This window comes from Cnephaeus nilssonii (assembly GCF_951640355.1).
Source record: "Cnephaeus nilssonii genome assembly, chromosome: 15".
NCBI classification, from domain to species: Eukaryota; Metazoa; Chordata; class Mammalia; order Chiroptera; family Vespertilionidae; genus Cnephaeus; species Cnephaeus nilssonii.
This window is the reverse complement of record NC_137086.1, coordinates 61,217,224-61,230,481: the sequence shown is the minus strand read 5'-3', so window position 1 is coordinate 61,230,481 and position 13,258 is coordinate 61,217,224. Positions and strand designations below refer to the sequence as shown.

The 13,258-nt window shown below is 42.8% G+C and overlaps 1 protein-coding gene across 5 annotated transcripts in view; it reads left to right on the top strand.

The window, feature by feature from the left end:
- NPHP1 (nephrocystin 1) overlaps positions 1-13,258 on the top strand; it is a 107,882-nt gene that overhangs the window by 32,055 nt on the left and 62,569 nt on the right. For all 5 annotated transcript variants that reach the window (XR_013814633.1, XM_079792103.1, XM_079792102.1 and 2 more), the window contains 3 exons: positions 669-765; positions 2,072-2,166; positions 4,048-4,176. Coding sequence is in view for 4 of the 5 variants with exons in the window: in XM_079792103.1 (XP_079648229.1) it covers positions 669-765; positions 2,072-2,166; positions 4,048-4,176 (321 nt within the window). In the remaining variant the exon portion in view is untranslated. The remainder of the gene's footprint in view (positions 1-668; positions 766-2,071; positions 2,167-4,047; positions 4,177-13,258) is intronic.

Here is a 13,258-nt window from a genome sequence, read left to right as displayed (position 1 = left end):
TTCCCCATCAGGTCTTTTCTGTAAGAGTAGATTTGAGGGCTTGGTAATCTCTCTCACTGATTCTGCCTGCATTTTCTGTCATTTAGGTAAAGACTGCTGTTAAATTTTAGTTAGTAGGAAAAATTCCAGAAACCTCAAAAAGTAAGAAATTATTCATAATCTTATCACTTAAAAATTACATAGAAAAATGAAAATTCACTCCTCCCATAAATAATCACCATTAACAGCTTAGTAATTATTCTTTCTGACTTTTTACCCTGGGTCTCACATGGACATGCTTGTGAATGTGTTTGTGTGCGTTTGTGTGTGTGTGGTGTACACATATATACAAAAAAAGCCATTGTCAGTGCATATGAGTTTATGATATTAACTCATCTGTTACATGGGCAGTACATTGAGGGGCGGGACAGGAGGGGGGACATTTTGATGAGGGATGTGCAGGAGCACAGGGCTCAGCCCACTGGGCACAGCTTGAGGCTTAGGTTCTTGGGGGATGCCAGGATTCAGTGAAGGACTCCTCTCAGGAACTTGGGGGTAAATTGCTGTGTTTTTCACTAACATCTGTACACTGTGCTTTCCTTTTTGGGTTGCAGTTGCTATAATGATAAAGACAATACTGTAGAGGTGAGGGAAACATGAATGAAAACAGCAAATCAATTTGTTTTTAGCATCTTCAGCAGATAAACACTGTTGATGTGCTGACCACGATGGGAGCCATTCCTGCTGGGTTCAGGCCGTCCACGCTTTTCCAGCTGCTGGAGGAAGGTAACAGTCCGGGGTCTCTCAGCCGCCACAGACCTTAGTTAAGCTTTATGTCTAACTGCCTTGTTTTAGCCCAAACAAGTTGCTTAAAAAGATGGTGAGCCTCACATCTCATTGGTGCTCGCTCATCTTTTCCTCATCTTTCCCGTGACAGTGGAGGAAGGACCCCTGATGCGATCAGAGGCCAGCCTGTCTTCCTGTGTTCCTGTACTCTGGGCTCCAGTCTCTTCCCTTTATTCCAGAAACATGGCTCTTAATTGTCAGCCCTCCCTGTATCCTCAGCTGGGCCCACCACTTCTTCCTTCCTCAGTAACACTGGCAAGCCTAGTGCCTCCCACCTCTGAGAACCAGCCTCTCCAGTCTTCCCTTTCCAGGCCAAGCCTCCCTTTCTCTGCTTTTCTTCACGGCAAGACTTTTCCGAAGTTTCCTCCATTCATTCGCCTTTTCTGTTCTCTTACTTGTTCTTGGAGTTCCCTGTACTTGTCAACATTTGTCCATAAGAACATTTTATTTTTAAAAAAATATTTTTATTGGTTTCGGAGAGGAAGGAAGAGGGAGAGAAAGATAGGAACATCAATGATGAGAGAGGGTCATTGAACGGCTGCCTCCTGCATGCCCCCTCCTGGGGATTGAGCCCACAACCTGGGCATGCGCCCTGACCAGGAATCAAAACACGACCTTCGGGTTCATAGGTCAACACTCAACCACTGAGTCACCCTGGCTGGGAATCTACTTAATTTTTAAATGGTTTCCCCCACTCAGCTGTAAATGCATGAGGGCAGGGCCACATTTCTCTGTTCTCATTTGGATTTCCAGGTCCTAGCATAGCACCTGGCACAGAGTAGGAAGTCAAAGGTGATTTCTGCAATGAATACATGATTTTGTAGTAAGTGTTCTTCATGACTAAAGTTTGGGAGAACAGTATCAAAATGGTTTTGTGTAAAGAAGTAACATTAATGATTATATATTTTTCTAAATTTCCAAAAAAATATTTACAGATTTCTTGAATCTTATAAAAATATTTGAATGGATCACCTTCATCATGGGCCATGTTATTGGCCTAAGAGGCTTTCAGATCTTTCTTAAAGTTGCTTGGCGATCAGCTCTTATGTGTTTCTGTCTTTGTGTTTCGTCTGTTTTTTTGTCTGTAAATCCCGGTTGGTGCCTCTGTCTTAGGAAGCCCATTCCCAGGAAGCAGCTGGCCTTTTGGATGTCTGTTTCTTAAGTTTATAGCATAGTATAATGGATTTTTGGTTTTGGATTGAATTCCTTTCTTTGTAAGAAAATAAATAAAACATTATTTTTGCAGGGAATCAATTTCGAGCAAGTTACTTCTTACAGCCAGAGCTCACTCCTTCACAGCTGGCCTTCAGGGATCTCCTGTGGGATGCTAAGACAGGCACTGTAAGTGTAGCTACTAAATTACAACTTTTCCAGATTGTGTCATGGTTGCAAGTAAACCAATAACATGTAAATTGATTAATGCATTATGAAAAACAGACATTGTTTCTGTTCTGTGATTTTGAAATACTCAATGAGTTTCACAGCTAAGACAAAACTTAGGTTTGTGATTTATTTTGTTTCTATTCTCCATAGCTCTCTTCTCCTATTGTTACAAAGGAAATAGTACCTATCTCAGTCATTCTCTGCCTCAATTTCTTCATCTATGAAAAGGGAATAAAAGCAATACTTGCCACATAGGGTTATTGAGAGAATTATGTGTGTGAAGGGCAGAGAATAGTGCCTGGCTCATGGTGATAACTCAGGAAATGTTAGCCACTATCACCATCATCATCATTATTATTTGTGGGGAAGCACGGGACTTGGTGGGAAAGTCTGTAAGGAGGATTCTCCGAAAGGTCGAAAAAGCTCCTGCCTTGACTTTTCCAAACAAGTCTGAGCCCCCAGTGTTTACTGAAATCCTTATGTTTAGTCTTCAGATGGCCTTGCTTAAAGGACACTGCAGATGCATGTGTCTTCTCAAGGCTACTTACCCTGCTGATAGCATCTAGAAGTTAATTTTAGTTCAAGCTGTTGCTACAATAAAAGCCTAAGGAGGCAGGTGAATGGGGCTGTTTGGTTTCTATAGCCAAGCAGTCCCTTAGCCCTCTCTTTCACAGAAACGTGTGTCAGAGTAATCATTCATCCATCGCTCAGGGTCTGCTAGTCAGCCTCAGCAATTATTATTATCAATATTATGTTAATTAAGTAAGAATAAGTACTTTCTGATTATACGTTTTTTGGGATTCCTTAGAGTAAAGGATTTTTGTATCCCCAATTGAAGTAGGAAACACTCTTTATTTCATTGTACTCTCCAACTTTTTAGCAGATCTACACCATGTTGGAGTGCATCACTCCCCTTCCTGTTTAATCTTCCACTTTTCCCCCTTCCTGCCCCAGGGCCTCAAGGGGAGAACAGACCTACTGTGGTCAGGTGTTATGGAGAGGAGTAGCATAGAATTTTAGTGCCGCTTTTCCTCTCAACCCAAGTATTGCCTGGAACCTTCTTTGTATTAAATATCCTTTATTGCAAGTCAATAAAGATGTCGTATTTGGTCTGTTTAGTGTACTAGTACTGGAATACTGGAATAAATGGCATCTCATTTTATGAATTTTACACCCAGCTCTCATTTCTTAAAATGAAAAGGTGAGGCTTTTAGATGTTGCCTTATTTTATCAATGATGTAAGTATTTTAAATGGAAGGACCATGATCATAAGGCAGAAAGTTAAGAATGGAAGATGTTCTTAAATTAGAAACCAGATGAAATTTTTTTATGGACATTCTGAACTGTACCTGTGAAGGTGGACCAAGCAGTCATATCCTGTGGTCAGTGACTTATCCCTGTCACAACATCTGTTTAGGAAGCCAAGGAACAATGTAGCTAAGTGCTTGGAATTAAACCAAGGAGGAGCTGGCTGGAAGCTACACATACTGTGACCGTCTGCCCTCACCCCCATTGTGGAGGAGCGACTGTGTGAATGAGCTCATACATCTTACCTGATTGTATGGCGGTCCTTCCCATCACAGTTTTATACATTTCCACCAAAGTGCAAATATCTCAAATATAAATCGTCATAAAAAATGTACCTAAAATTTTGACTTAAATTAATCGTACTATTGACAGTTTTCTTGTGGGTGTATATTTGTTTGTAAACTTCTTCCTTTTGTTATTTGTACATTATTCTTACATATATTTTCTTACGTATTTATGAAAGATGCTTTGAAAATGAATTTGTCTTGTTAGTCACAAAAGTGAAACTTTTTCATAACTAATTTTTCTTAGATTAGGTCAAGAGCAAGTCGTGTTTCCTTGATCTTGACCCTCTGGAGCTGTAAAATGATTCCTGTTCCAGGAGTGAGCATCCAGCTCCTCAGCAGACATGTGCGCCTCTGTCTGTTTGATGGCAATAAGGTGAGCTTACTGAGGAGCACAGGGTTCACGTCAGGATGGAAAACATTTTGTTAGTCTACACGTTAAACATGTCCTGGCGGGGGTCTGTCTGTCTCTGTGTCTCTGTTTCTTTATATGTGCATGTGCATGTGTATGTGTATGTATAGGCATGTGTACATTCATATCCTACCTAATAAAATGGTAATATGTAAATTACTATCACTCCGCTACGCCCACGATTGGGCCAGCGGGAGGCGCAGGGGGCGGGACTAGGGGTGGCAGGAGTAGCCGATTGGGCCAGCGTCTGCACCATGGCTGTGCTGCGGAACAGAAGGGGCCTCTGGGGCAGCGAGCTCACGTCCCGCCGTGGACCATCAAAAGCGGGGGAGCTGGGTGCCTGTCTGCTCCGGCACCAGGCCTTTCAGAAGCCTCCGCCGAGCCGGAGGCTTCTGAAAGGCCTGGTGCACCAGCAGACAGGCACCCAGCTCCCCCGCGATCGAAAGCGAAAGCGTGGGAGCTGGGTGCCTGTCTGCTCCGGCACCAGGCCTTTCGGAAGCCTCCGCCGAGCCGGAGGCTTCTGAAAGGCCTGGTGCACCAGCAGACAGGCACTCAGCTCCCCTGCGATCGAAAGCGAAAGCGTGTAGGGGACCCTACACGTGCATGATTCAATCATGCACTGGGCCTCTAGTAAAGTAATATGTGGTCGAGTGCAAACTACATGGGTTTTGATGACATAGGCTTCCCTCTGGCTCTTTCAGTGGCCATATGTGTGATGTTGGCTAATCGTCGCAGTTAAGGCCTCTTAGCCATAGATTTTTCACCTACAAAAAGGTACTGATGCTTGCCTTCTAGTATTGTATAGCTCAAGACTTAGGTGCACAGAGTTGCATTTCTGTCAAACACACATCCCTGTATAACCCCCACCCCATCAGGAAGTGGAGCATTACCTCCCCTTATGGAGCTTCCTTGTGTCCTTTTCCACTTGACTCCTCCCTGATTCCTAGGAGAATATTTTTTATCCATAACCAAACAAAGAATTTGAATGACTCCTGAAAAGTAATTGATTTGGCCCTGGCCAGGTGGCTCAGTTGGTTGGAGCGTTGTCCCATACACCAAAAGGTTGCGGGTTTGATTCCTGGTCAAGGCACAGACCTAGGTTGTGGGTTCGATCCCTGGTTGGGCTGTGTATGGGAGGTAACTGATTGATGTTTCTCTCCACATCGAAGTTTCTCTATCTCTCTCTCCCTTCCTCTCTCTAAAATTAATAAAAACATATTATCGGGTGAGGATTAAAAATATTGATTTTTTTTGAGATAATATCTTTAAATGATGCTCAGATGGAAATGTATAGCTTTTAAAATACACACACACACACACACACACACACACACACACACACACACATATATATATATATATATATATATATATATATATATATATATATATATGTATTTAATGGTTTTAGAGAGGAAGGGAAGAAGTAGAGAGAGATAGAAACATTAATGAGGAGAGAGAATTATTGATCAGATGCTTCCTGCACGCCCTTTACTGGGGATTGAGCCTGCAACTGGGCATGTGCCCTGACCAGGAATCCAACTGTGAATTGGTTCATAGGTTGACTCTCAACCACTGAGTCACGCCAGCTGGGCTGGAAATGTACAGGTTTGATTGCATATACTACTAGACAGGAAGAAAGATTTAAAATCGGTGATCTAAACTAACTCAAGAGGCTAGAAAAGGAAGAGTGAGTTAAACCAGAAGGAAGCAGAGTGGAGGAAATAATAAAGGTAAGAATAGAAATTAATGAAACAGAAACAGATGAACAAAAGAGAAAATCAGAAAAGGCAAAAGTTTATTCTTTGAAAAAATTAGTAAAATTGAGAAATGCCTAACTAGTAAGACTGATTAAGAAAGTTTAAAAAGGGAGAAAGAAAACAAATGATCAACATTTGACATGAAAATAGAACCTCACCACAGATCCCCCAGACATTAAAAGGACAGTGAGGGGTTATTATAAACATTTTTATGCCAATAAATTTGATAATGTGTATACATCAATTCCCTGAAAAACCACAATTTACTGAAAGTGAAATAAGAAAAAATAGAACATTTAGATGACCTTTGTTAAAAAAATTGAAACTGTAATTAAAAATCTTCCAACAAAGAAAACCCTAGGCTCAGATGGCTTCACTGGTGAATTCCTCTAAACATTTAAGGAAGAAATAATTCCAGTAGTAGACAAATTCTTCCAAAGATGAAAAGGAAATGCTCCCCACTCATTTTGTAGGGCCAGGAAAAATGTTATGCCAAAATACTACAAGATATTACAAGAAAAAAAATTACAAGAGTAGTGTCCCTCATGAATATCAAAACTAAAATCCTAAACAAAATATTAGCACATTGAATATCATGACTAATTGGGTAATATTGAACTTGAATTTCAGGAATTCAAATGTATGCACCTGTGTAACCAACATTTGACATTTGAATTCAGATAATTGTAATATTCCATATTAATAGAACTAAAGAACTAAGGAACTATAGATGTAGAAAAAGTATTTGACCAATTTCAAAACCCATTCATGATTAAAAAAAAAAAATCCCAACACACTAGGAACAAAAGAGAATGCCCTTAAATTGGTAAAGGGCAACAGGAGAAAACTAAAGCTAGCATCATCATCTTTAATGGTGGAATGTTGAACACTTGTTCCCTAAGATCATGAACAAGTCAAGGATGCCCAAGAAACAAAAATATAACTCAGTTTTCTAAATGGACAAAACCACTTAAAAAAAGAAAATATATGAAAAACTAAGAGGCATATAAAGAGATATTCAACATATAATAAGTCATTGGGGAAATGCAAGTTAAAACCACAATGAGAGCAATCTAACCATAGCCTATGTATAAGAAACCTACCTTAAATGTAATAAGAAGGGTGAGAAAACATGTAGCACTTAAAATATATTAATATCAGACGAAGTGGACTTTAGAACAAGACAGTTACCAGGAATAGAGAGGTACACTGCATGATAGGGACAGTTCACCAAGAAGATGTAACAATCCCCAAAGTGTTCACCTAGCATCAGAGCTTCACAATGCACCAAAGTGAAAACTGATAGAGCTGAAAGGAGAAACGGGCAAAGCCACAGTTACAGTTGGAAACTCTACCACTTCTCTCAGAAATCTATACAGCCCTAGCTGGTTTGACCCCATGGTCAGCCTGTGGACTGAAGGGTCCCAGGTTCGATTCTGGTCAAGGGCACATGCCTGGGTTGTGGACTCGATCCCCAGTGTGGGGTGTGCAGGAGGTAGATTATTGATGTTTTTATCTCTTGCTCTCTTCCTCTCTGAAATCAATCAATATATATATATATATATCTCCTATATAATAAAGATGTAATATGCAAATTGACCCTCACACCATCACAAGATGGCTGCACCCACAGCGGAGGCAGGGTTCCCATAATGAGCTGTAATGAGCGATCAGCAGGGACCTAAGGCTGCGTGGCACCGGGCAAGGATGGGGGACCCGAGACTGCACCCCCCTGCCCAGTGGGGCTTGATGGGGGACCTCAGGCCATGACCCCTACCTGGCGGGGCTTGACAGGGACCTCAGGCTGCACCCCCTACCTGGTGGGGCTTAACGGGGGACCTCAGCCTGTGCCTCCTGCTCTGGCGCTGGGCCGGGGGACCTGAGGCTGTGCCTCCCGCCCAGCAGGGCCTGATGGGGCCCTGAGGCTGCGTCCCCCACCTGGCGGGGCTTGATTGGGGACCTGAGGCTGTGCCCCCTGCCTGGTGGGGCTTGACGGGGGTGGGGCCGGCCGGGTCTGGGTCTCGTGCAATTTTTAGGTGCATGCAGGTGGGTGGGGACTTGACTCTGGGTGCTGTGGCATGCCCCAGACTCTGATAGATGGAAGATTTTCATATACATTTTACTAATTTTCTTTAATCTCTGACACTTCTATTATAGAGAAAGGGCAAATAGCAATATTAAAATAATTCCTCTAATGAATTCACTTTTAATGTGCATGAATTTTGTGCACTGGGCCACTAGTGTGTGTGTGTGTGTGTGTGTGTGTGTGTGTGTATAAAATCTATGCAACTGGCAGATAGAAAATTAGTAAGGAGAGAAAAGAATCTAATAACACCACCGACAAACTGGATCTAACTGACATTTTGCACACTTCACTCCAAAATAGACATTCTTTTAGGTGCATATGGAACGTTCAGCAAGGTAGATGCTTCTGAACAAATTAAAAGGATTGAAATAATAAAATATTTAAAAAATATGTTCTTGAGAGAAACCAAGATGGCGGCATAAGGTAAACACCTAATTGTTCCCTACCACAACAATTTTGAAACTACAACTGGAAAACAGAGCGCACACCATCCAGAACCACCGGAAAGCTGGCAGAGTGGAAAACCTACAACTAGAGAAAAAAAGAGAGGGGGACGCTGAGCCTCAGGAGCTGTGGAGGTGCGGAGATCCGTGAGCGCGGAAAGGGTGGGCGGCTGAATACGCGGCTGGTTTGCTCACAGCGCGCGGAGAGGGAGGGCAGTGGACGCTGTGTGGCTAGCTTTCTCGTTTGGGAGAAAAACAAAACCTCCCAACTGCACTGAAATCCAGCTGCGGTTGGGGAGAAACTGGTCTGTTTGGCAGCGAGCGAGGCTTGAAAGCTGCCTTCTCTCAGAGGCGCGCAGCCATTAATTCGGGCATGGAGAAAACACCCCTCTTAAGGCGGAGCAGACGGGAAACCAAAGCTTGTCTGCACCACCCTGAGACTCTGCCCCATCCAAGCTGAGCACAGAAGCTCTCCCAGCGGAGACACTGCTGATCCTCACAGCCAACTGGCTTGGAGATCAACTCCCGCCAGTGATACCAACAATCCCAACCACTCTGAACTCCAGTTTCTGGGGACACACGGGGGACCCAGACGCCTACGGGACTCTCGGCCATCGGTCAGAGAGTGAGAGTGACTTTTCTGTCGGTGTGGACGACACCAGATTTCAACCACTCTCATAAGGGACACATTGAAGAGGCAGACTCAGTGAGCACCAAAGCCCTACTGTGTCTCCAGCACAGCAATTATTCCGTTATAGACACAGCAGGCCCTCACAACCAATTGGACCAGAGGTCAATTCCTCCCAGTGTACCAACAGCAATCAGGGCTTTTTAACTACACCAAGACTTTCCACTCAGCCCACAAAGGGGAGTACCAAGAGCGACCACCTAGGGTGATTGGGGAAGCTGAGCTACCGGCCCCTATAGGTCACCGACCACACAAAGCCACTCCATCAACACAGGGAGGCAGCCAAAATGTGGAGACACCGAAGTATGTCACAAGTAGGAGAGATAGATGAAAGCAAACTAATGGACGACACAGTGTTCAGAACCATATTTATAAGGTTACTCAAGAATCTTCTAAAAACCGCTGAGAAACTTGAAGAGACCTTCAAGGACCTAAATGAGAATACCAAAAAAAAAAAAAAAAAAATGGAAAAGGACCAGTCAGAAATTATGCATACACTGTCTGAAATAAAGAATATACAGAGTAGACCACCATACCCAAAGAGTCAAACCAAATATCTGGAATATGAGGAAGAAAAAAACACCCAACCAGAGAGGCGGAAAGAAAGAAGAATCCAAAAGTGTGAGGATAGCATAAGGAGCCTCCGGGATGGCTTTAAGAGTACCAATATCCGAAATTTTGGGGTGCCAGAAGAGAGAGAGCAAGATACTGAAAACCTATTTGAAGAAATAATGACAGAAAACTTCCCCCACCTGGTGAAAGAAATAGACTTACAAGTTCAGGAAGCGCACAGAACCCCAAACAAGAGGAATCCAAAGAGGACCACACCAAGACACATCATAATTAAAATGCCAAGGGCAAAAGACAAGAGAATCTTACAAGCAGCAAGAGAAAAACAGTTAGTTACCTACAAGGGAGCACCCATACGACTGTCAGCTGATTTCTCAACAGAAACTATGCAGGCCAGACGGGAATGGCAAGAAATATTCCAAGTGATGAATTGCAAGAACCTACAACCAAGACTACTCTACCCAGCAAAGTTATCATTCAGAATTGAAGGGCAGATAAAGAGCTTCACAGATAAGAAAAAGCTAAAGGAGTTCATCACCACCAAACCAGTATTATATGAAATGCTGAAAGGTATTCTTTAAGAAGAGGAAGAAGGAAAAAGTAAAGATAAAAATTATGAACAACAAATACATATCTATCAACAAGTGATTCTAAAAAGCAAGTGAATTAAAAATCTGAGGAACAGAATAAACTGGTGAACATAATAGAATCATAGGCATAGAATGGGAGTGGATTGATAATTCTCTGGGGGAAAGAGGTGTCTGTGTGGGGGGTATGGGAAGAGACTGGACAAAAATCATACACCTATGGATAAGGACAACGGAGGGGAGGAAACTGGGTGATGGGGAGATATGGGGAAAAAAAAGGAGAAACAATTGTAATAATCTGAACAATAAAGATTTATTAAAAAAATATGTTCTTATTGATTTCAGAGAGAGGAAGGGAAAGAAAGGGATAGAAACATCAATGATGAAAGAGAATCATTAATTGGCTGCCTCCTGCATGCCTCCTACTGGGGATTGAGTCCGAAACCTGGGAATCAAATCATGACCTCCTGGTATTCATGGGTTGATGTTCAACCATTGAACCACACCTGCTGGACCGATGGTGTGATTTTTGATCCCATGTAACTGAATTAGAAATCAGTAACAGAAAGATAACTGGAAAATCCTTATATATTTGGAAATGGATTTCTAAATAATCAAAGGGTTAAAAGGAAATTTCAAGGGAAATTAGGAAATATTTTGAACTGAACAAAACATGAAAATGTAGCATATAAAGTGGATGCTGGCTGAAGCTGTGCTTTCAGGGAAGTTGATAGCACTGCATGTTTACATTAGAGATGGGTAGTCTGACTCTCCTGAGGACGTGATGCTTGATTTGGGATCTGGGGTGAACAGGCCATAATAAGGTTCAAAAAGAGAACTGTGTATCTGGTTGAAGGAGCAGTGCAGGTGAGCAGTGCAAGCAAAGGTTATGTGGGAAAGGACTTGGGTAGTGGGTCAGTGTGGGTGAGTGAAGAGAGTGAGGGGAAGTACAGATTGGTTTAAAATGGGAGACGTCAGGAAGTAGAACCTAGGACATTGTAGGCCATGGTGTAGGAGTTTTGTCTTTATGCTAAAAACAGGAGAATTACTGGGGGAAGTGACACAATTTTGACACATGTTTTGGGAAGATGTCTGGCTCCTCTCTGAGGATGATTAGAGAGGACAGAAGGGACATGAGTAGACTATTTGGGGGCTATGGCACAGTATGGTGGTGAACGGGCAGCAAGTGTCACCTTCAGGAAAACAAACCTGGAGGCAGCCTGCCAGGATCAATCCTGGCTCCACCAGCTGCTGAGTGTGGAACGCTGACCAGAGAAGTTGACCTTGCTCTCCCTCTCATCTGTTCACACCTATTAGGGTCAGTGTGAGGGTTATTTAATGAGTTAGCATAAACACATGGGACATAGTGGGCATGTGAGAGACAAGGTGATGACTTAGATTAGGGAGGTGGAGGTAGCGGTGAGAGATATAAAACCAACAGGACTTGGTGATGGATTGGATGTGGCTGATGAGGGAGAGTTGGCTCTGTCCATGGTGCTGATGCACAGTTTGGTCTGGACCAGGCGTCCTCAAACTACGGCCCGCGGGCCACATGCGGGGGTTTTTGCCGTTTTGTTTTTTTACTTCAAAATAAGATATGTGCAGTGTGCATAGGAATTGGTTCATAGTTTTTTTTTTAAAACTATAGTCCGGCCCTCCAACGGTCTGAGGGACAGTGAACTGGCCACCTGTTTGAAAAGTTTGAGGACCCCTGGAGCCTCTAGACACTGAAAGCAGATCAGGTCTGAAGGGGTTGTGGTTTGCTTTGCTTATCCTGGTAGACCTCTAACTCATGGCACGAGAAAAGTGTTGTTCATTCATCTGAACTGGGAGTAAATGAATTTGTGTTACAGGGACCCTGCCTCACTTCCACACTCTGCACAATACCAGCCACTGCCATGCATGAGCCAGCAGGTGTCGCCAGTGGCCAAGAAAAGATGAATTGCCTGTTATATGAGAACATAAAACAGATTGAAATTTTATTTTGAATAATAAAAGTAATTTTACATAAAATAATAGAATTTTTGAAACCTTTTTATGTCAACTATTGACTTGAGTGCTTCTTTAATAAATCTAAGCCTCGTTCCAAATAAAAAGCATATTTGTAAAATTGATTAACGAGACACTGCTTGCTTCTAATACTGGCTGAGTAAGCTCCTCTCGGAACAGCTTGCCAGTGGTGACAACTGTACATCCTGGGTGATGTACAAAAAGCAACTGTCTGAAAGCAGACAGATACTGGAGAAGAGTCTGAAATCGTTAGTCTGCTGGGGGGTTTCTCTTTATTGCCTCTCTTTTTCATTCATCTGTTTTGTTTTTTTTCCATACTGTGGTGTGTTACTTGAACATACTACTCTCACAGACCCTCTGAATCACCTTCAGTGCTATGGAGAGGATCTCTGTACAGCGTTTTACTGTTTGCTCTGGGTGTTTGTTGTAGGCACATAACTCACCACAGTCTGCTAGTGTCACACTCCCCAACTCAGAATTCCATCTCCAGTGAAAATATCCTTCAGGAATGAGGGGGGAAATGGAGACATTCTCAGATAAAGAAAAAGAGAGTCAGGGTCCTCCTCCTCCTCCTCCTCCTCCTCCTCCTCCTCCTCCTCTTCTTCTTCTTCCTGCTGCATGGTATTCCGTGGTATAAATGTACCACAGCTTTTTTTTTTAAAAAAATATTTTTATTGATTTCAGAGAGGAAGGGAGAGGGAGAGATAGAAGCATCAATGATGAGAGAGAATCACCGATTGGCTGCCTCCTGCATGCCCCCCACTGGGGATTGAGCCACACTGGCTAGGGCTATCCACTGAGCCACACTGGCTAGGGCTACCACAGCTTTTTTATCCACTCATTTACTGATGGCCACTTGGGCTGTTTCCAGATCATAGTTATCCTACATAATAAAAAGGTAG